The 19,232-nt window shown below is 43.3% G+C and overlaps 4 protein-coding genes across 4 annotated transcripts; all 4 read right to left on the bottom strand.

The window, feature by feature from the left end:
- Positions 1-2,169: 2,169 nt before the first annotated feature.
- LOC105417897 (uncharacterized) lies at positions 2,170-5,080 on the bottom strand. The gene is made up of 6 exons (XM_011614505.2): positions 5,000-5,080; positions 3,677-4,425; positions 3,524-3,600; positions 3,258-3,343; positions 2,799-2,895; positions 2,170-2,714 (listed from the first exon to the last, which is right to left on the bottom strand). Exons 2-6 carry the CDS (start codon positions 4,415-4,417, stop codon positions 2,582-2,584), a joined length of 1,134 nt encoding a protein of 377 aa, XP_011612807.2. The 5' UTR covers positions 4,418-4,425; positions 5,000-5,080; the 3' UTR covers positions 2,170-2,581.
- Positions 5,081-5,469: 389 nt separating this feature from the next.
- Positions 5,470-11,843, bottom strand: LOC115248833 (zinc finger MYM-type protein 3-like). The gene is made up of 9 exons (XM_029832713.1): positions 11,790-11,843; positions 11,403-11,480; positions 9,457-9,586; positions 9,224-9,366; positions 9,018-9,132; positions 8,479-8,733; positions 8,293-8,398; positions 8,106-8,174; positions 5,470-7,572 (listed from the first exon to the last, which is right to left on the bottom strand). Exons 1-9 carry the CDS (start codon positions 11,841-11,843, stop codon positions 7,431-7,433), a joined length of 1,092 nt encoding a protein of 363 aa, XP_029688573.1. The 3' UTR covers positions 5,470-7,430.
- A 3,775-nt stretch (positions 11,844-15,618) lies between these two features.
- LOC115248832 (zinc finger MYM-type protein 4-like) lies at positions 15,619-18,081 on the bottom strand. Its single transcript, XM_029832711.1, has 7 exons — positions 17,773-18,081; positions 17,549-17,699; positions 16,786-16,961; positions 16,515-16,686; positions 16,188-16,301; positions 15,890-15,930; positions 15,619-15,789 (listed from the first exon to the last, which is right to left on the bottom strand). The coding sequence occupies exons 1-7, from the start codon at positions 18,079-18,081 to the stop codon at positions 15,619-15,621; spliced, it is 1,134 nt and encodes a 377-aa protein (XP_029688571.1).
- On the bottom strand, positions 18,082-19,206 carry LOC115248831 (zinc finger MYM-type protein 4-like). The gene is made up of 5 exons (XM_029832710.1): positions 19,118-19,206; positions 18,833-19,045; positions 18,544-18,694; positions 18,214-18,329; positions 18,082-18,114 (listed from the first exon to the last, which is right to left on the bottom strand). Exons 2-5 carry the CDS (start codon positions 18,953-18,955, stop codon positions 18,082-18,084), a joined length of 423 nt encoding a protein of 140 aa, XP_029688570.1. The 5' UTR covers positions 18,956-19,045; positions 19,118-19,206.
- Between the last annotated feature and the right edge of the window lie 26 nt (positions 19,207-19,232).

Below are 19,232 nucleotides of genomic sequence, written 5' to 3'. Positions count from 1 at the left end.
AAGATGGCAAAATAAAAGTGACCAGCACGGTCCACTGTGGCCGAGGTGGATTTGTGGACGGTAAAGGGTGTGTTTGAGGGCCCATTCAATCTCAGTAGTGCTGCCTTAACGACAGTTTATCTTCAGTCATTGTGGGATAAAAGGGAAACACTCAACGTAACCGGCCATAACTCCTTAGCTTTCATACGTCCAGATGTGTGAATACGCGAGCTGCGACATTCAATGTGTAAATACATTTTGTTGAGGAGCCTCATATGTATTGAGCGCTAACATAGAATACGACTTATTTAAACCCGATTTTATTACGTCGCTTTCATAGAGGAGCCGTCTCATAGCACTGTGCTGTCATTTTTAAGGTAAGACTTTGCGATGTGTAATGATCTGAAGAGAGTAGACCTGTCTATGGTGGCCATATTTCCAGCAAAGGCCAGTCAAGTAAAACGTAATGAACGCTGTGGGCAGCCTCCAGGCAGGGGGGGCCCGATCCAGTCCTCGAGGGCCACAGACAAGCTGGGTTTTGTCTTCTACCAAGTTCCTAGAGGAAGCTTTTTCTACCTGGTAGGAGTAAAACCCGGCTCTTCTGTTTCCCTCGAGGACTGGATCGGGCCCCCCCTGCCTGGAGCAATTCATACGATGCTTAATGATGGAAAACAAAATATATTCATTGCGTAGTTATGCTTTTGTGCTCTGCCACATGATGCACTGTTCAGTACTTCTCTAAGACCTTCAGCAACAAAAGTCCAAATACATTTCTGGATGATTTCTATACCGACAATTTCCAGTAAAAGTAATTCTCACCGTCATTCCCCAAAGGAATGGAAAAACAGTAAATCTCTCAGGAGCTACATTTGCAAAACATACTTCAAATAAAAAGAATTTAAATGTTAAAACTGTCAAAGCAACTTCATTCTGTTGTATTCTAAAATATTCACTTTCCACCCATTGTGTTGCCAGTGATCTATTTTAATGTGCAGCGCTGAACATCCTGTTTTTATAGCTAATTGTCCAGTTCTCACCTTTTGCGTAGCGCCCTGAAACGCATCCATTCACTCATTCTGACAGGGACATTTGACAAGACTGACAAGGTCCTCTGGGGAAATATGAAGCTGCTCCAGATGTTGTCATCACCATCTGTCCCCCGACATCACTGCAGGCAGATTGATTATCCTGGTATCCGTCCAAATCCCAACCCCTTAACGGTTGTGGCCTTCAGCATCCTGTCAGTCCTTTTTAAAGCTCTTGGCACAAGTGCAAACTTCTTCCAAAAAATGTCCATGAAGCCTTTAATGGTGCGGACACTCCTGCAGTTTAATATCACCCAACTCTGATGCTGGAGAACTGTGGAAATCGCCCTCGTTTGAGTCATTTCTAGCTTCCAGAACATGTTTTCTAAACCCCATAACGGGGCCACCAATTTCATTTAAGACTATTAAACCAGTTCAGCATCTATACATGACTGTTTTATACACTGCAGTGACAAAAAAAGGCAGCCTCGTTTGGTTTTACCGACTGTTACTCACAGACAAGTTCCGTTCCAGTTCTAGAAACATGCAGATTTCCACCAGAATCATACTGAGAAACTCGATGTCTTTTATTACTGAGGGGTTGGACTATCCCATGATAGACAGGTGAACAAAAGGAAGGAGGAATTACAGAAAAATGACTGGTGCCGTGTTTATATTCACCGTACCGCAGTTGCTTCAAGAGGGCTAGCATGGTTTAACCATTATGCACAAGATTCTGCTTATTATGAAGGATGTGGTGTACGCTTACTTGTGTATGCTTCAAAACAATAAAACTATTTTCCACAGCTGTTTTTAAGCTCTTGACTTCTTCAGTCTGCGCTGTAGATCTTCGATGATCATAAAGAGCAAATGGGCGCATTAGGAAAAAGGCCAACCCACCCGCACCCGGAGGTCCTGCGAGACCCGTCACAGAACGTGTCATCGGGCTTTCACTCGCTTATGTTCCTCCTAAGGCTGGAAACAGGCTTCCCCCACGTTATGTGCAGACAGGAGTGCTTTGCATGCATACTTTAAGAGCCTGAATTATTCAGTGGATGAGAGCCGTGCTGGAAAGTGGGTTTCCATACGTCTGCCCATCTGCACCTGTGCAGCGCCGACGTTCTACCAAGACTCTGCAAACAGCAACAAAGTGGCCACAGTAAAAACTGGTGGAACAGGCAGGGCTTTATTTTGAGCATTTCTTAAATTTGACCAGAAAACAAAAGATCTTGCCAGTTTCTGAGACCAAAAAATAAAAGAATTTTGGAACCATTGTGTCAATTCTAAATAGCAAAACAGATTTGACTTCTCTCAAATTCCAAAAGCGTCTCTTGATTCACAGCATACAGCTACAGAACTGTAGCGTGTCCGCTGTGGAATGTGACCCAACGTCTGACCTCCAGCAGAGCTTCTATATGCAAAAAACAACCAAACCATTCGTGAAGAATAAACAAGCACATTAGAAAAAACATGATTATTCCAACAACAACAACAACAACAACAACAACAACAAACACACACAAAAAGAGCTTAAACAGTGCTTTGGCTGCTCATATAGCAAAAGCATGAGCTGGTAATCAGGAATAACTACAATGACTCCGAAAGTCTTTCAAGACGTTGGCGAAGCGCTTCCCTGTCCGGCAGTTATTGAGCTGCCACTCCTGCAGAGTCACCGACGGTCTCAGGTATCGAAAACGTCGTTGGTAGTTCCTACAAACAAGTGCCAAATCAGACAATTCCGTAAGTAAGATTATGACAAAAAACACAACTTTCGACGCCGCGACAGCCGTGTACCTGGATGTGAGGTCAGAGGGATGCTGCGGCTGGGAAGTGCTGCTGCCTGGAGGGCAGTTGGTCTCAGTCATTAGGTCCAGCAGCTCGGTCATCACATCTAGCAGATAAAAGAGCTTTTAACTGGAAAAAATATCAAAACACTTAAAAATACATATTAAAACACTCACTAGCTGTTCTCAAATACAGAAAGCTGGGGGGTATTTTGGAAAACAAGTTTGACAAAACAAGTTAAAATTAGAATATTAATGTAGTAAAAGAATGTTTGTTTTCACTCAAATATCCAGGAAAAAAATTTCCTTTAAGAACTTCAACACCGAGTTACACACAAGCCCAATGAGCAACTGAAGCAGTCATTAATTGAGCTCCGCTAATGAGTCGTCATGTTGCCAAATCACCTTATCTTTGTGGAAGAACAGGAATATTCTGGGTAAAAAGCACAGAGCTGAGACAAAATCCTACCCTTGCGCCCTCCTTGATTGCCACTGACGTGTTTTTTGACTGAATCAAGATAGACGCGTTTCTCATGTGCCCAGTCCATTTCGCTGCTGAATAAGGAAAACATTGAATAATTAAAGTATATTAGTTGCCTAATTTCTCTGAGTTCCACCGGTTTGTCATGCCTTCAATACCGTTATAATGGTGCTGTATTTCCACCTAGTGGCGGGACAGCGTATTACCACTCAAGGGAGTGGCAGAAACCCCCTAGTGGCGAGATGGCGTATTACCGTCGGTCCATGGTATCTCGTGAAGGATTTCCTGATGAATTAGTCGGTTGATCAGGAAGCAAGTCGACAGATTTTACCTTCAATAATACAAAAGTTGCACCTGAATACAATACTGTGCACAGTTATCTGTAAAAACTGAAAATGACAAGTTACCTTCACTTGTAGACGAAATGTGGCCTCATAACTGGTGTCCAGAGTGGAGTCCTGCTCAACAAGCGTGGTCCAATCCCCATGGACAGTCTCCAACATGTGTTCCTGCACCTCCACTGACACCTGCCTCTTTTGCTCCCTACCACAATTTAATTCTACTCGGACACTGGCACACATTGAGGATTGCAGCACTGGGAGGCCTGTATCGGATCGGTCATCATCTAGAGAGCCAACAGCAGCATTCAGGGGCTGCAAAATCGACCCACTTACTATGTGACCATCGTCTGCCAAGAACTCGTCTAGGCGAGACGGTGGTGTTTGCCCATGACTTTCCGACTCTGAACTTCCAGGCCGGAAGCAGGTTTTATGGTTGAGTAGAGGGCTGGAGGAAGATCCAGAGAAAACACAGCGGGAGGTTTTATTCCAAGCATTAAAATCTTTGTTGAAGGGTGAGAAATAACCCTCATCCTCTTCCAGATCTCTCCAACTGACACACTTTTCTTTTGGTTTTACTCTTCTCACGGCTTGCCTGGGCGGTACTGGGGGTAAGATGGGCTGAAATGGACCCCAGCTTTGAGACGCACACTCATCAGCTGCGTCCAAGGGGTCAAAGGTGAATCTGGTTTTTATTCCTGGAGCACGGCCTTGATTTTGAACCTGGTCCCACTTTAACCTGAAAGGCATCCTGGACCCATTATCCCTCCACTTTGAAGGCACATCTCCATAGTGCCAGTGTCCTGCCATGTTGTGAACTGAAACAAAAAGAATATAGATTTTAACCAGTCTTCTTTAGCGTTGTGGAAACAGACACTGTTTTTTTTTGCTCATTTCTCTGTAGAGACAGTGTGTATTTGACATTAAGGCCACACAAATTAGTCGCCTTTTAGGCGTGAGTTTGAATTTTGACCGGAATTAACAGGACAAGAACGCTTAAAGTACAGACTCGCACTTACGAATTAATTAGTTGGTGAGAACTTCTCTAATCTGGGTTCGATGGCGCTGGTGGCTCCATCTAAGACGCGTTTTAAGTAGACATCTGGCTGCAAAGGCTAAACAAAGACCAGCGTTCAGTTTGCAGAAATTACGTCTAATATCTACATATGAATCTATCGTTTTTGTAAGATCAAACACATTAAATTATCGATTGATAACTAGGAGGGATTTATCGGAAGGGTGAGCCAGCTAACACTTTTGAGCTTTAGCCAAGGTTAAGCTAACTCTGCTACTAATATTACACAAAAGGTGACCGTAAACGGGAATTTTCAGTATGCAGAAGTCAATCAATTAATTAATTAACCAGAAAAGCGGAAACGAGAGAAAACGTACCCGCTCTGATACCTGAGCTAACTAATGATGTGGGCGGGGATGCGACGTTCAAATGTAACCACGGGGAGTTAATAAGGGCGGCGGCGCCCAATTACTCACCTTTCTGCCGTCGCAGTTTGAAAAACGCACGTTTTATCGGGGTCCGTGAACGCAACGTGAGAATTAATGAACAATCTGCAGGATGTCAAGTGAGCACTTAACATTAACAGTTGAGACTCGTGCAACAATTAAAGACTCCCTTTTAATGGTCCCGTGAAATTTAACAATCGATTTTTGGAGTTTATATCATGCAGTCAAGGCCAGGTTGGGCTACAAAACAGAAAGAACAGTAAAGTCCTCGTTTATGCCTTTTAGGAGTCAAAACGCACACAGTGCTGATAGTTTATGACAGTGAAATTAGGATTTTAGTTGCAGTATCGCTTCTCCATAGAAGCCTAAACTGAGCGTTTGAATATTAGAGAAACAGAGCGTTCACACAAATAACTGAAGTTTATTAATCCGTTTAGAAAACTGCACATACTTCAGTTACACTCCCATGATCACATTTTCTTTCAGTTTTACCTGTTAAATTTTATCTCCCTGCAAGCGAAGAGATAAACAAAGAATAGGAGACTTATTATATTAACTAAATGGACGTATATGCAGTTTGTGACTGACTTCAGCCACCTTCTGTCTGAAGAGCTTTATGTGTGATTACAGCAGGAAAAGTGATAACAACAAGGATTGGATTTGCACCAGTGTACAACACAGCGCTGTTTCGAGACATCAGTCTTCTTACAGATGTCTGGACGGTGGCGATTCCGGTTAAGGCTTTATCTCGGCACGACTCACCGCCAACTTCTGGACTGGGCCACCAACAAGTAGTTTAAAGTGTACAACATAGACATAAAACAGGATTCTAGGGTCAATGTCACATTGACAACATAGTAACAAATTAAATGATAACCCATGAAACAAACAGCTGTGAAGACAATGAAGCACCTCTGTGATTGATCCACGTGGTCCTTTATTCCCTTAACACAACAGTAATGTTTTCAGTACATGATAAATTTAAATCTCACTGTATATCTCTGACTAAACGCATATTTGTTTTTATATCCTGGTTGAACTCAGATGGACAGTTGTATTAAAAAAAGAAGACTGTGTTGTAACGGTTGTCTCACAGCCCAACTGGACGTTCCATTTATCACCAGTTCTGCATCACCGCGGCTACAGTTTTTACCACCGGCTACAGATATTTGGCAGCAGTAAACGTGAACCTTACCACCGCTGCTCATACAGTGGCTTATGTGTTAGGCACGGCATCAGAGCACTTATTATCGCTGCCGATGGCAAAAAGAAAAAAAAGGGGGGGGGGGGGACAGACAGAGAGACTGACAAAAATGTAAAAAGTGCTGAAGACATTGCCAAACATGGAAGAAGCAAAAGTCTGATGCATTTCTAAAAACAGTAAAATTGATATACATTATTATACTCTGAAATCTATCCATGTTAAGAAATGAAGCCCAGCTTCAACTGTTTCAACAGTTCTCAACACCGAGATGAAAAGAATCAGGGAGGGTGAGAGAACTTGGACCAGAAAAGAGAAGAGAGACACGTGATAAACAGGAAATAGAAGGAAAAATAGGAATATTACTCCATATTTTCTATTGCTATGTAGAGTAAAAACACAATAAAAGGGAATAATCTTGGCTGACTTGTGCATTATTTTGGCTTGAGGATGTCACAAAGTCCAATAGAGGCTGCTGTGACAGTGTGGTCTCAGGTTACAGCATGTTCTTCACACCGCAGGTGGAACCAAAAACTTTCAATTCGCACGTTAGGATACATTTAAAGTTTTTCTTTCTCGTAAAACTGAGCTTCCTGTCTCAAAGTAATAATGGATTATCATTTCTCTTTGTCTGGATGAAGGGTTCCGGTGGTGAGATGGGGCTATTCCCTGCCAGATTCCAAATTCTAAATGGTACCATATATAAATAAAGGATTTGGTCATATTCAAAAGCACATTATATCTGCTGAAGGCAGTTTAAATGTTTAAAACACCCTTTAAAACCTGTAACCAATAACAATAAATACTAACTTGATTATAATTCAGACTCATGGGAAATTTAAAAACAGGTCAGGCTTGTTAATGAGGTGATCTGACTGTGCCTGTTGGATATAAGTGCTCATCTGTCAGAACTGCCTGTTCTCACATAAAAACTGATGTTCATGATGAATAAACCTGCCACAGGCCACAAAGGCGAGCGCACCACACCGATGTGGCACAGGCGGGCATGAAATGAAGATTCTGTACCACCAACGCAGTTCAAAGGGTCAGAAAGTTGTTGCAATTGTCCGCGTTGTGACAAAATGTCCTTTCATTGTAGTGAAGCCACCTTTCTCCTGCAGAAAAGATAATAAAGTGAATGTGCATGGGCACTAGTCCGTCTCATTGTAAACTCTCCCCGCCGGTGGTGGCTGAAGATCGACGCTTGGACACTTCTGTCAGAACTTCTCTGACAGCCAGGATACGGGTGAGCATGCTCTCTAGAGTGGCGCCCTCTAGAGGCTGGGAAGTGAACCAGTGGGAGCTGTTGAGGTCAAGAAATGAATATAAAATATAAATAAACACATTAAAAAAATTACACTAAAGAGAATACAGTCACTATTTTTTGTTCATGTATTTGAAAAGAAATGGAAATGGTTACTTCAGAGCATGCTTGAAGCATTACTAGTGCAGAACCCTAGTCCTGCCCAATGATTGGGATCAGGGAGCAGGTAGGTTTACTCTTGATTCTCTGAGCTGTGATGGACAGTAGGTGTCCTACAGTGACTGGAGTTTTTTCACCTTCCGCTCGTGATGCTATCAGTTTGTGAGGCAAGATCTCCTGTAAGTGAGCAATTTTTGTTGCAAACCAAATCACGGATTCCAGCTTTAATGGAGAGCGAAACGTGTGAAGGTGAAGTAGATAACAGGCTTTAATTTTCAGGTGATCTGTTCATTGAGGAGCCTTGTTATTGTCTACACTATTGCAGCACTTTCTCCAATCTACCAGAACAACCATCTACTGTACATGCCAACAATAGTCATTCATCACTCGCTGTAAACAATGTGTGGACTGACCTGTGCGTGTGCACATTCTGTTCAGGCTGGAGGTAAAACACATCAGTTCTCTTCTTGACTGACTCTGGACTGTTACAGAGAAGACAACCATGAAGGAGAGGCATTCACTCCCATACATTACAGATACTGGATGCTTTTTTCAGAGGCGTAAGCAGCCTAAATTTGAATGCTTGTGTGTACTCCTCACCATCTAGAGAGGTAGAACTCGTACAGTCTGACAGGACATTGCAGGGGGTTGGTCACATTTTGATGCATTTCCAGCTCCTCTGCCGTCTGCCGCTTTCTCAAATGTTCTGCAAACAAGGAAAAGGAGGTTTAAGACCCTGACTTTGATTTTGGACGAGCAAAAAGGCATTTGTGTTACCCTCCGTACCCGTCTCCTGTCTGTGTGGTGTGGCGGTGCTGCTTCTGTGGAGGAGGTAGTTCGCTTTGCCTGTTCGGCTGCAGGCTTTGGAGCAGCGGGTGAAGTTGGTAAAAGAAAGCCTTTGGTGATGCTCCAGGGTGGTGTAACCAAACTTTTTAGTGCAGAAGAAAAGCAACGTGTTGAGCAGCACGATGGGGGAGTAGGCGCCCAACTGCTTACACTCCCACAGGTGGGATTCGGCAACACGAGATGAGACAACACCGCCTTGAGGAAGAAATAAATACTGATGGTCCAGGGTATGTAGGGTATGTGTCCATATTCACAAACAGGTGTTAAGAGAAAACCATTGTTAAATATAAGTTTAAGAGGGAACAAAGGTAACTGATAAATGTTCCATAGAGACAATGGAAGATTGTCACCATGACAATCCCTTTAGATGTGGACCTTAATTATAGCTATAAAGAGATTTAAAGCTTTGAAGCATGAATACAACAATGGTTGGCTGATAGAATTTGAATGGAAATGTGTCATTTGGTTAAGATTCATACCACCAGGTAATAATTTAGGCCTCCAGACTCGCAGCATCTGTGTGATCTCAACAGTGAACTGGTTGTAGAGTGGATCGGTGAAGATGTTCTCTATCCGGCCTTGCATAAACAGGTACTGTCCAATTAAAGCCAGGCAGAGCAGGTGAGGAATCGACGCACAGTCACAGCAATAGAGCCAATTTCCGGATGTAAATGAGTGTTGGTACCTGCTGAATCCCCAGACACAGGTAGAAGATGCTGTCTGGGCTGTACGTCTCCCCGTTCGGCCGCCTAACCTCCTGGATGAATCGAGCTAGTGCGAAGCTTAGTTCCACAGAATTGCACTCAAGGATATCTTCTTTAACATCTACTGGATGGACCAGACCGTAATAATGGTGAACAGTCAGCGAGTTGGAAAGAGAGAAGCCAAGCAGGGACAGGAAGTAGAAAGCAGACTCACTCTGCGGCTGCTGTTTGTCCCGCTGTTGGACCCAGCTCTTCCAGGCTTTAACCCCATACAGGTGGTTCACTTTGGAGGCGGTTGGACTCGACGTGGCGGTGCGGTCCGACAGACCGGTCCGCCTTCGACTCTGGATAGACAGAATAAAAAATAAGCCAAAGGCTTGTCTGTGATTATTCACAGTAATATATATATATATATATATATATATATAGGGAGAGATTTTTTTTCAAAATACATGTAATCAAAATCAGTGATGACATCAAACCATCTACATCTGTAAACATGGACCTCCATAGTAAACCAAGTTCAAAGCATAAGCAACACTAATGTGAAAGCAAATATATTACAAAAATAAAATATTGAATCTTTAAATACTTTAGATCTTGCTTATAAAAAGCCTTATCGGTTTTTAACAGAAGCAGCAAATTAACCCAAAACACTTAATAGGACACTAAATTCTAAAAATCCTTTTAGAAATTAATACAGCATCAAGCACACATTCAAAAATGTATTTAGAATCAATGAAATCACGACTTTACAGTTAATTATTTCTACTAATGGTACAATTCAAGTTAAACAATCCACATCAATCATCATTTTATAGGACTACTTCACATTTATGGATATTAACGTGTTTGGAGGGATAGGTGCAATTAAGTCTACGTGTGATTCATTTATGAGTTCTTGGAAATAAAAACTTGAAAAACAAGATTACCAGGCCAAACAAAGTGTTGTATCTTACAGGTAGAGATTATTCTAAAAAAATTAAGTGTTTTAACCAGTTTTAGAACCTTTGAACACAATTTAGGTCCTTTAATTAAGTGAATACAATCTCGTCAATATGAAAACTACCTGAAGAGACAAAAATATCTGATGTGAGTCTTAGAAAAGTGAAAAACGAACCTTAAGCAATAAGTAATTTGACCCGTCAATAACAGATGTAAAGGTTTAAAACAAATAGCGAAAATGAACAATGCCAACGTCAAAGGAGAGGCAGAAGTTTATGCTTGGTTTGTTTCAGGCAGCTGACAGCAATGGAAACACCAACATTAACAGCGTTACACACAGCAGTGGGTTATATAACATAACATGTTATATCAGCATCATAACATTTAATCCAATACTTGGTAACATGAATCACATTCATTTCTACTTTTAATTTTCATCTGCATATTTTAACTAACAAAATTTAACAAAAGTGCCTTTAATAAATGGGTGTTCATGTATATAAAGTTACGTCTTTACTCAGCAATCATCTCCTTGGTGGTGACGCAAAGCCTCTCTTGGATGGTGCTTCTAAAAAAAGGAGATAGAATGTCAGACAAAATACAAAATAAAATACATCTGGAATATAATGTTCTGGATTAAAAGAAGTGTGCATCCCCTAAATCACTTTAATACACACATAAAGCATGCATTTACATGCAAACGTAAACACCTTAGTCAGTGTCACATGTTTCATTTGTAACTGTGGATAAAGTGGTAAATCTGGAAGATACGTTGACTTCATAGACTTTATAGCTACAGTACATATAACAACCTGCTCTCACATACTCAAAGTTAAGCTTAGCTGAATAAATATCCAAAAATAGATTAAATACGCTCCCATAACTGTTGTTTATGTCATGAAAAATGACATGCTTCGGAATTACTGTTCCACTTTCATAGACAAATAAATAAAACTGTTTTCTAGTCAATACTCACAAGTGTGCTGAGGACTTGCTAAAGAAATGTGTCCTTAGTTGTTCAATTGAGTAGATGGCGCTGTGGCAAAGCTGCTAGGGTCCAAAATTGGGCTCTTGAGGATTGCGCCTATATCCTACTGCAGTGGAATGCAGTTCGGTGTATAAACGGTATAATAATGGAGGGAGAAGCGTGTTCACGGTAATTAAACTAGAGAAGGAAAAGGTTCCCAAGGTTAAGGGGTGTGAGCGTGGTCGTACCCGTTTCCTGCTGGTGAAACAGTCTCTGGGTCTCTTTACTCCCCGCTGTGGTGCCGGCGGCTTCTGATTCAAACGATTCTGTGCACGCTCACAGACAGACAGAGTAGCCGCATGTGTATGAATACTACTAAAGTGGGTGGTGAAGAGGTGGACGAATACAACAATGGAGATCTGCAGCAGACTTCAGTTTGCGTGAGGTCTCACCAGATGGGAAATCAGTCTCCAAGTCCATCATTGGAGAGGACGGGGTTGATGGGAGGTGCTGTTGGCAGGTGGCTCACTCGTCGTGGCGCTCTCCTTCAGCCTGGCGTTAGCTCTGGCATCGCTCATCTCCGTGTTGCCCTCTGAACTTGTAGCAACTGGCGGGCCGGCTTCAGCGCGCCTGACGCTTTCATTGGTTATCGGCGCCCACGGCCTCTGATCTTCCAATATCAGACCCATCTGGTCTGTTTCAGCTGTTCAGGAAAAAGAACAAGGAGCTTAAATTCTGCTCATTAAAGTGAAAACCTTTAAAATCTTGAATCAGCATGGTTGTTGTCTTCTTAACCACTTTAACCTTTCGGGGTCACAGGGAGGGTACACAATGCAGGGCTCACCCCTGGATTAGTCGCCAGGTCATCGCAGAGCCCAATATGAGCAATTGTGGGTTTGGTACCTTGCTCAAGGGTACCGCAGCAGTGCTATGAAGGTGTTCTGGCACCTTCCTTGTTTTGTCTGCACTGGGGGCTCAAACCTAGAACCCTCTGATTCTCAACCCAGTCTCCAACAGCCTGAGCTACCACTCAAAATATAAAATCTAGAAGGAGGAAGGAAACATGCAACATGCTTCTTAATACTACATTTCTACCGGACATTCTGATCCCAAAGTTTTCTTTTTGAGCACCAATAGGATGGGGAAAAAAACCAAAAAATTTATTAAAGTGTGAACCGCCAAGTAGTCAAGAACGAGACCCAACCTGCAGTGGAAGCAGGCACTTGTATAGCTTTTTCCTCCCTCGCTGATAAGGCTCAAACTGGACCGCTGCGTCCTTGCATGTCCTTGACCAGCGGTGAAACCACCATGGGTACTGGAACCTGTAAGAAAACAACAAAAATAAACACAACGGTAGATGAAAACTTTAAACAAGTTCATTATTGTGGCCCAGCAAACTCGCACAAGTACTGAAACATACGGGTACGGGCATCGCCACTGGAACAGGTGTGTGCTGGGAATACAGGTTCATAGGCACTGGGATGAAGACCGGCACTGGGACTGGCACCACTACCACCTTCACTTTCTCCTCTCCTTCTGCAGAGCTACCTGAGGGCTGAGACAATGCTGCACGAGGGAGACACACAGAGGTAGACGTGGACAAGACGAGTGGTGAGCAGCCATGCTGGTAGGCAACGCTGACACATCTTTATGTAAAAAATAAGCTGCCCTTCAATGTTGCTTTGTAAGAGCTGTTTAATGGCACCAGTGTAAATTCCTGTTGCTACTGGAGAAGCATCAAGGGGTAGCTTATTGACTCATGGTGTGACTTTCCTGAGGCAAACAGAAGACATTTTTGGATCTGAGAAGACATGTTTCAGAATGGTCCTCCTCTGCTGGCCCATATGTTGCTTATACAAAACAAAAAAATCAAATTCATCCTTATGTGGAAAATATTTATTGCCTGTTATCCAGAAATTGCATAGATTAAAACAAACAACCGGTCGTGTGTCTGTTTTCTTACAGTCTCCTCAGTTCCATTTCATTATCCGCCATTATTTAAAAATGAAAGCTGCTATCCAACAATAACCAAATTTTCTTCCAATAGAACAAGGACACACAAACATGCAGTTTTAGGCTCTTACCTACAGAAATAATAAAGCACCGGAAATGCAAAAAGATGACAAATAAATGTAAACAGACAGCTGACTTCCTCAGGCAGCAGAAATAACTTAAAAATGTAAACATGGAGGAGTCATAAATGTGACTCCAAAAGTGATTTTATAAACAATCAGCCCCCATAATTTCTGCTTGCATCACAGAAACAATTTGTTGCAGACTTTCTAACTGAACATGTGGGTCACCCTCCAGCAAAAAAACCTATAATAAAGTTTAAAACCTGTGCTTTTAGATCGACACTGTTAGAAAGAGACCCAACTCTTGTAAAGGGAGCTCAGTCATAGCTCAAAGATTCTGGGAATGTCTGGAAAGAATCGGCCATGCTGGAAAAGGTTATTTACCAGCAACTGTTAGGATAAAACAACTGAAGGTTGATGGTGTCCCATAGCACCAACCACCATTTTGAAATGTGCTTTTAAAAACACATGATAAAAGCAGCATAACAGGAAAAGCTTGGGGTGATTGACAGGAATCGGTGAGGTAAAACTGGTTATATTGCATTTGCGTATCTCGTGTGCAGATTTTCCACAGTGGCACGGAAACACAGTTGCTCTTTAATAAAATGATGCAGCTTTGTATCCAGAACACCTCCTGAATAACATTCTTGGATGAGCTCAATTTCAGTCCGCGTGAGCTTCCCTCCTGAAGCTTTGTCACTGCAGTGACCTCCTCGCTGCTCGTGGGAGTCCGCCTCCTGGACCACAAACCCTCTGGCCCTGCATTGTCCAAATTAGTTTGAGCCGACCCATATTTATCATCACGAACGGCACATTTTGGGAAATTTTTAATCTGCACGTGATTCGTATCTTTATGTCGTTTCCATGGCGATGGCGTGCAGATACAGCTGGGTCTAATTCTGTCTGATTTAAGCGGAGGTTCTGACTTCAGCCTGTACGGATAACCACGAAAACACAGTGAGCTGGATGTTGTAGTGATGATTAGCAGCAGTCGTCCTGGTGGTCTCTGAGCTGGGGGGAGGTGCGGCAGAACTTGTCCCCAGATCAGCAGGCTGTGGAAAGAAAAATGTGTGATGCGCTTCACCTCCTAACAAGTGCTTTCAATTCATTCAGAAGCACCGATGTGAGTTTTTCTAATGTTGCTCAATATCAACGCGATGCTAGCTGGCACTTTTTTGGGGGGGATTTAGCACGTTCCACATTAAATAAGCAAGTCTTAGTGGGCTGTGATACTGCGAGGACTTACCTTTTGTTTCCAGTTCAGGTGCTGTTCTGTAGATCAGTCTGGTGTGGTAGACTTCAAAACAGGGCACAGGACAGAGGCTGGGCTCTCCTGAACATGTTTTACAGTAATACAAAGTCTGATTCCCTTGTTTCTCACTCCTCTCCCAGTTCTCTTTGTCTCCACCATTCACTTTATCCAGGTTTAGTCCATTTGTCTCTTCCTCATCCGAGGTTCTGCCAGCCTCCTCCATCTTTTGTTTCTTTTGCTCCTGCTCCTCTTCCGCCGCCGTTTTCCTCTTGTGATGGCAGCACACCTTACAGTCAGAGCCGCTCTCCCGCTTCCCGAGAAAATGGCGTCCTGTTAGGCGCGCAGGTGGGTTTGGCGATGTGGCTGGGGCTGTGGATGCTTCTGCAGACGTCCGGCTGAGGTTCGAGGAGCTATCTAGCTGAGCTGGTGCACTTATTGAAAGAGCTGGTTGTGAAAAATGAATAACGGAATGAACCAAAAGAAAATGAATGAATGGATTTGACGGTGTGTACAAAAGCACACACCATCATGGCGTTAAAAAAAAAAGAAAAGAATGGCTACTAGAAATGCTACTACAGCTCAAGAGGATTATTGGTATGTTACTGCGTGCTGTGAATTCAGTAATCATGCAAATTTGTTACTAGTGCATGTATAAATGTATTCGAAAAATCATGTTTTCTTAGCAAAATGATACCTTTTAAACAGTTGCCTTTTTTAACACCTGGAGTTGAGATACGCTCAAGACAAAGTGTTACAAAGAGCTTTTGAAGCCTCTTTAAGCAGCCAGCACACCTGAAGAGAACCTAGCCTCACGACTCACTCCATTCCTGGCGAAAGGCACACCTTCCGCTAACAAGCTAAACATCTGGGCTAACCCACACCACAATCAGCAACTTGTCTGGTTGAGCGCCGTTTGAACACACAGCAAAATCAGTCCGCTCACTTAAAAGGTTTACACGCCGTGCACTTAAGCCTAACTTTTTTATTCAGTTGTATATTTCAAGTGAAAGGTAAAGAGAAATCTGGGTGCATTATATGTGTGTCATCATAAGCCTAATTTCTTTATTGTGAGTGGAACATCATTGCCGTGTCCCGCTGCCCCTTAATTGATTCAACGCAGCAGAAAATCATTTTGTTTCAAACATCTGTATTGATGGTAGTAGTACCTGGACGATTCAATCGAAGTTCTCTGACAACTGGCAAAAGGTTTTCCTGGTCTGTCGTGAAGGGCCGACACAAAACCGACTTGTTCTTCATTTGACGTCGGCGGGATATAGGCACTAGCATAGCATCGGTCTGGGTGCTGGCCCTGCACACAGCCAACGAAAATACAGCGATTCTAAGTCCATCCAAGACCAGCTTCGTAGTCATCTTTTGGAGTCAGGGTTAGTACCGTGTATATACTCACATGGTCGAGGTTCTTGCCATCGTTGGCGGATGGAAGGGCCCCTAAAAAGAACAAGAATCTGATAGTATAAACGGAGTTCACTGAACAAACATATAATAATGTTTTTAATTGCTTTTGAGAAAGGGAAACGCAAAGGTTTCACTTGTTTTTAAGTAGACATTGACCAACCCGATCTCTGCAAATCCTCATTTTACATCCACTGTGCTAAGGTGGCAAAAGTGAAAGAAAAGTCTTGCTGTCTAAATACGGAACACTTGGTGTTCTAGAACGCCCCACGTGGTTACGTGTATGAACTAACCAGTCAAAGCAGTATCTGCTGACACACTGGGCTGAGCGGCAGAGCCGTTGGCCAGTGACACCACATCAGCTATGACAGGATTCATCTTTGAGGAATGGTTAGAGTGGACTGGAGCTGGAAAAAATGATGAGCACACCTAAGTTAGAACCAATTTTGTTTTGTTTTATTTTGTTGCGGAATTTTTTTTAAACTGGCTTGTATCGTCATTACATGTCCTGGGTGTACACTTCGGCTGAACAGATTGCCGTTTTAATTTGTACCCAAACTGAATTTGCGGTTTCTAGCAGTAGTTGCTTGGCCCAAGCCCGGTGTGACGCAACGGTTCACCTGCTGGAGTCTGTTGCTCCGTTCCAATACCGTTGCTGTGGCGGCTTTTCTCAAAATGCATGTAGCAGTAGTGCAGCATGCAGGACAGGTTGCAGAAATTACGGACAGACCCCAAACACTGCAGCTTCTCGGTCATGTAGCCCTGCTTCCTGCAGCCGTCGCATCTCGCCATCTGAATGGGGCGCGCCATGAGAAGGGAAAGAAAGATTAGGAATAGACAGTCAACACACACCAGTTCAACTACATGCCAACTTGTGTTGAGACTCCTTACCCCATAATACAACACAGTGTACTGGGACATGCAGTGGGGTTTACAGAACTCCTCCATTCTGCCTCCATAGTGGCTGTGGAGCATCTTCAGGCTGAAGCCAGAGCAGTAAGTGCAGGGACGCCAGGGATGGGCGTTATTACGAGATGTTAGCTCATACCTAAAGAGCAGCTTACAGTCTGGAACACAAGTTAAGGGGACAAACTCAACATACGGTAGTTACAGAGCTATTATTGTATCCTCATGTCATCGTATAAACTAGCAAAATTCCGCACACAGACTGCAAAATGTGACAAGGAATGTCAGACTAATAAAAAAATTCCAACTTGAGATGCGGAGGAAAATCCAAGTCAAATGACCTTTTCAACATGCATTTTTATCCAGCAGGGAGCCTGGAGTCTGCATCTTAAATTCACCATTTTCAATTGTTAAATTGCTTGAATTTACTAAATGGGCCATGTTTGGGAAAAGGACATCAGCAAGAGCTGGAGCTCAAAGAGGAACTAAGCTCAGACTAAAATCCTTTGAAGCCAAAATTTTCTTAAATTTCAAGGAAAAAAACCCTCAAAAACTAGTTTCCCCAGAATAAAAACAGTTAAAAATTTAAGAAGTCACTTTATCTGGTGCCATGTCCCGAGAATGAGATGGAGAACCCTCTCCTTACAGCCCACGATGTGTCGCTGTGGTGAATGTTTTGCTCAAATATCTGTCCCACTATTAAGACATAATTCAACAGGTGCATTAGCCAAAACTGATGTTTACTCACTTTCACTGCAGAACATTAGGTCCTGTTGGTTATAGCTGATGGTGTCAAACAACACCTTTTCCTGTTTACAGTGCTCACACGTGGCCAAGATGTTCCTCTGGGTTTTATATTGGTCACAGCATGTCCGACTACAGAACATAGAGATGCGACCCTGCAGAACGGAAAGAGATGATGCCGTTAGCTGTGTGGGCTTCAGTTCAACTACGCCCCCGTTATTTCCTTACTTGGTGACTGAAAAGCACTGGTTTAATGGTGAATTGTTTGTTGCACTGGTGGCAGGTCAGCTTGGAAAGGTCACTGGCCCCACCCTCTGCTGGTTTCTGCAGCACGTCTGCAGGTGCTTTGGCCTGAGCTTGGCCTGGGAGGGAGGGAAAAGACAGGGCCGTGCAGGACGGGACCAGTGGGGGCACCGAGGTGTGATTGGGATGGTGACCCTGGTGGGGGTTGAAGACAAGTCCTGGGGGACGGGGGGAGTGAGTTGGCAGGGGATCCTTGTCTGAGTACAGAATGGTCCCTGCAAGGGGAGATTCCATTCACCAGGTCTGAATTTGAGTGTGTCCGGATTTCTGTTCAAACACCAAGGAAAATTGACAAGAATATCAGAAACATGAAAACAGACATTGCACCATTTGGAATTGCGCATCAAAAAGGCCCGTCTAACATACCCTGTATGTCAGAACACATTCATAGGAGCAGAAATTGCGAATGGTGCCGTCGACCATGGCCAGGTGGTACTGAGGAACGGCTGAAACCTTACAGTGGCAGCAGGGAAACGCAGCACCTGCGGGAAATGAAGACACCTTAGAACGCAAGTACTAACCAGCGCTGTGGGTTCTAAAGCACGCTTTAACAAAGGTCATGTGATCTGTGTACGTCTGATCAAACTGGACTTTCCAGTATCACAGTCCTGCACTTACATTGACACAGAAGAGATTGTTTCATGCATGCTACAATCAAATTTATTAATAATAATGGACTCTCACTGCGTCACTCACCACTAAGGATGTGTTGGGCTGGTCGACTTTGTTCCACGCAAGCGCTCGAACAGTAGAGTTGAATTTTGCCCTTTTGATCTCGCTCAATGAGGGTGGACGCCACGATCGCCGCCTTGTGACAGTTGGCACACTCCACCATCTTCCTGCATGTCTGGATAATAACACATTTCAACGCTTGACGAACCTGGATCTGGATTTAATGTTGCTGCATATTTTCTCAGCGTTTTATAGTTTATCCTGCCGTGTCGTCGGTGAGCAAACATGTGAGAGGGAATGCTTTGAGACAAACCTGTTTGTATGTACTGACGCATGTGGGACCACAGAAGTTCAGCTCTGTTCGTTCAATTGTGAGCGTCTGACAGGACCCCGAGTTGCTATTGCAATAAAGGCCGCAGCCTTCGCAGCAGTTCATGGCCAACTGCCGAATCTTGCGCCATGTTACAAAACAGGCGTTACTACAGAGTCTGTGCAGACGACCTTGATGGTTGACCTCATGCTCAATCTGCAAACGTACAAAGATACAATGAATAATTCCTCAGATTTTCACTCAGGAAACCGGCCTGGCCTCTCTTACCCGGTTGGAAATCTTGCAGACGCTGCAAGCAGATCTCTCGGACTGTTTGTCCACTGGCTTCTCAGGTAACTTCTCGGGCTTTTTCTCTGGTTTTTATCAGTCCATTTATCAGGGG

This window comes from Takifugu rubripes, chromosome 2 (assembly GCF_901000725.2).
Source record: "Takifugu rubripes chromosome 2, fTakRub1.2, whole genome shotgun sequence".
NCBI classification, from domain to species: Eukaryota; Metazoa; Chordata; class Actinopteri; order Tetraodontiformes; family Tetraodontidae; genus Takifugu; species Takifugu rubripes.
This window is presented reverse-complemented; position numbering and strand designations above follow the sequence as displayed.

Excerpts from the sequence above, each read along its gene's own strand:
- LOC105417897 (XM_011614505.2), bottom strand. The coding sequence starts at position 4,417 with ATGGCAGGACACTGGCACTATGGAGATGTGCCTTCAAAGTGGAGGGAT. Across the intron at positions 3,344-3,523 it reads CGAGATACCATGGACCGACG|CAGCGAAATGGACTGGGCAC; the intron begins GTAATACGCCAT and ends TTCCTTATTCAG. Across the intron at positions 2,896-3,257 it reads CAATCAAGGAGGGCGCAAGG|ATGTGATGACCGAGCTGCTG; the intron begins GTAGGATTTTGT and ends TTTATCTGCTAG.
- LOC115248833 (XM_029832713.1), bottom strand. The coding sequence starts at position 11,843 with ATGGGTCTGATATTGGAAGATCAGAGGCCGTGGGCGCCGATAACCAAT. Across the intron at positions 8,175-8,292 it reads GAGTTCTACCTCTCTAGATG|TCCAGAGTCAGTCAAGAAGA; the intron begins GTGAGGAGTACA and ends TCTCTGTAACAG. Across the intron at positions 7,573-8,105 it reads CAGAATGTGCACACGCACAG|CTCCCACTGGTTCACTTCCC; the intron begins GTCAGTCCACAC and ends TGACCTCAACAG.
- LOC115248832 (XM_029832711.1), bottom strand. The coding sequence starts at position 18,081 with ATGGAATCTCCCCTTGCAGGGACCATTCTGTACTCAGACAAGGATCCC. Across the intron at positions 16,302-16,514 it reads GGAGCAACAGACTCCAGCAG|CTCCAGTCCACTCTAACCAT; the intron begins GTGAACCGTTGC and ends CATTTTTTCCAG. Across the intron at positions 15,931-16,187 it reads AGCAGATACTGCTTTGACTG|GGGCCCTTCCATCCGCCAAC; the intron begins GTTAGTTCATAC and ends TGTTCTTTTTAG.
- LOC115248831 (XM_029832710.1), bottom strand. The coding sequence starts at position 18,955 with ATGAACTGCTGCGAAGGCTGCGGCCTTTATTGCAATAGCAACTCGGGG. Across the intron at positions 18,695-18,832 it reads GCGTCAGTACATACAAACAG|ACATGCAGGAAGATGGTGGA; the intron begins GTTTGTCTCAAA and ends GTTATTATCCAG. Across the intron at positions 18,115-18,213 it reads AATGTGTTCTGACATACAGG|AAATCCGGACACACTCAAAT; the intron begins GTATGTTAGACG and ends GTGTTTGAACAG.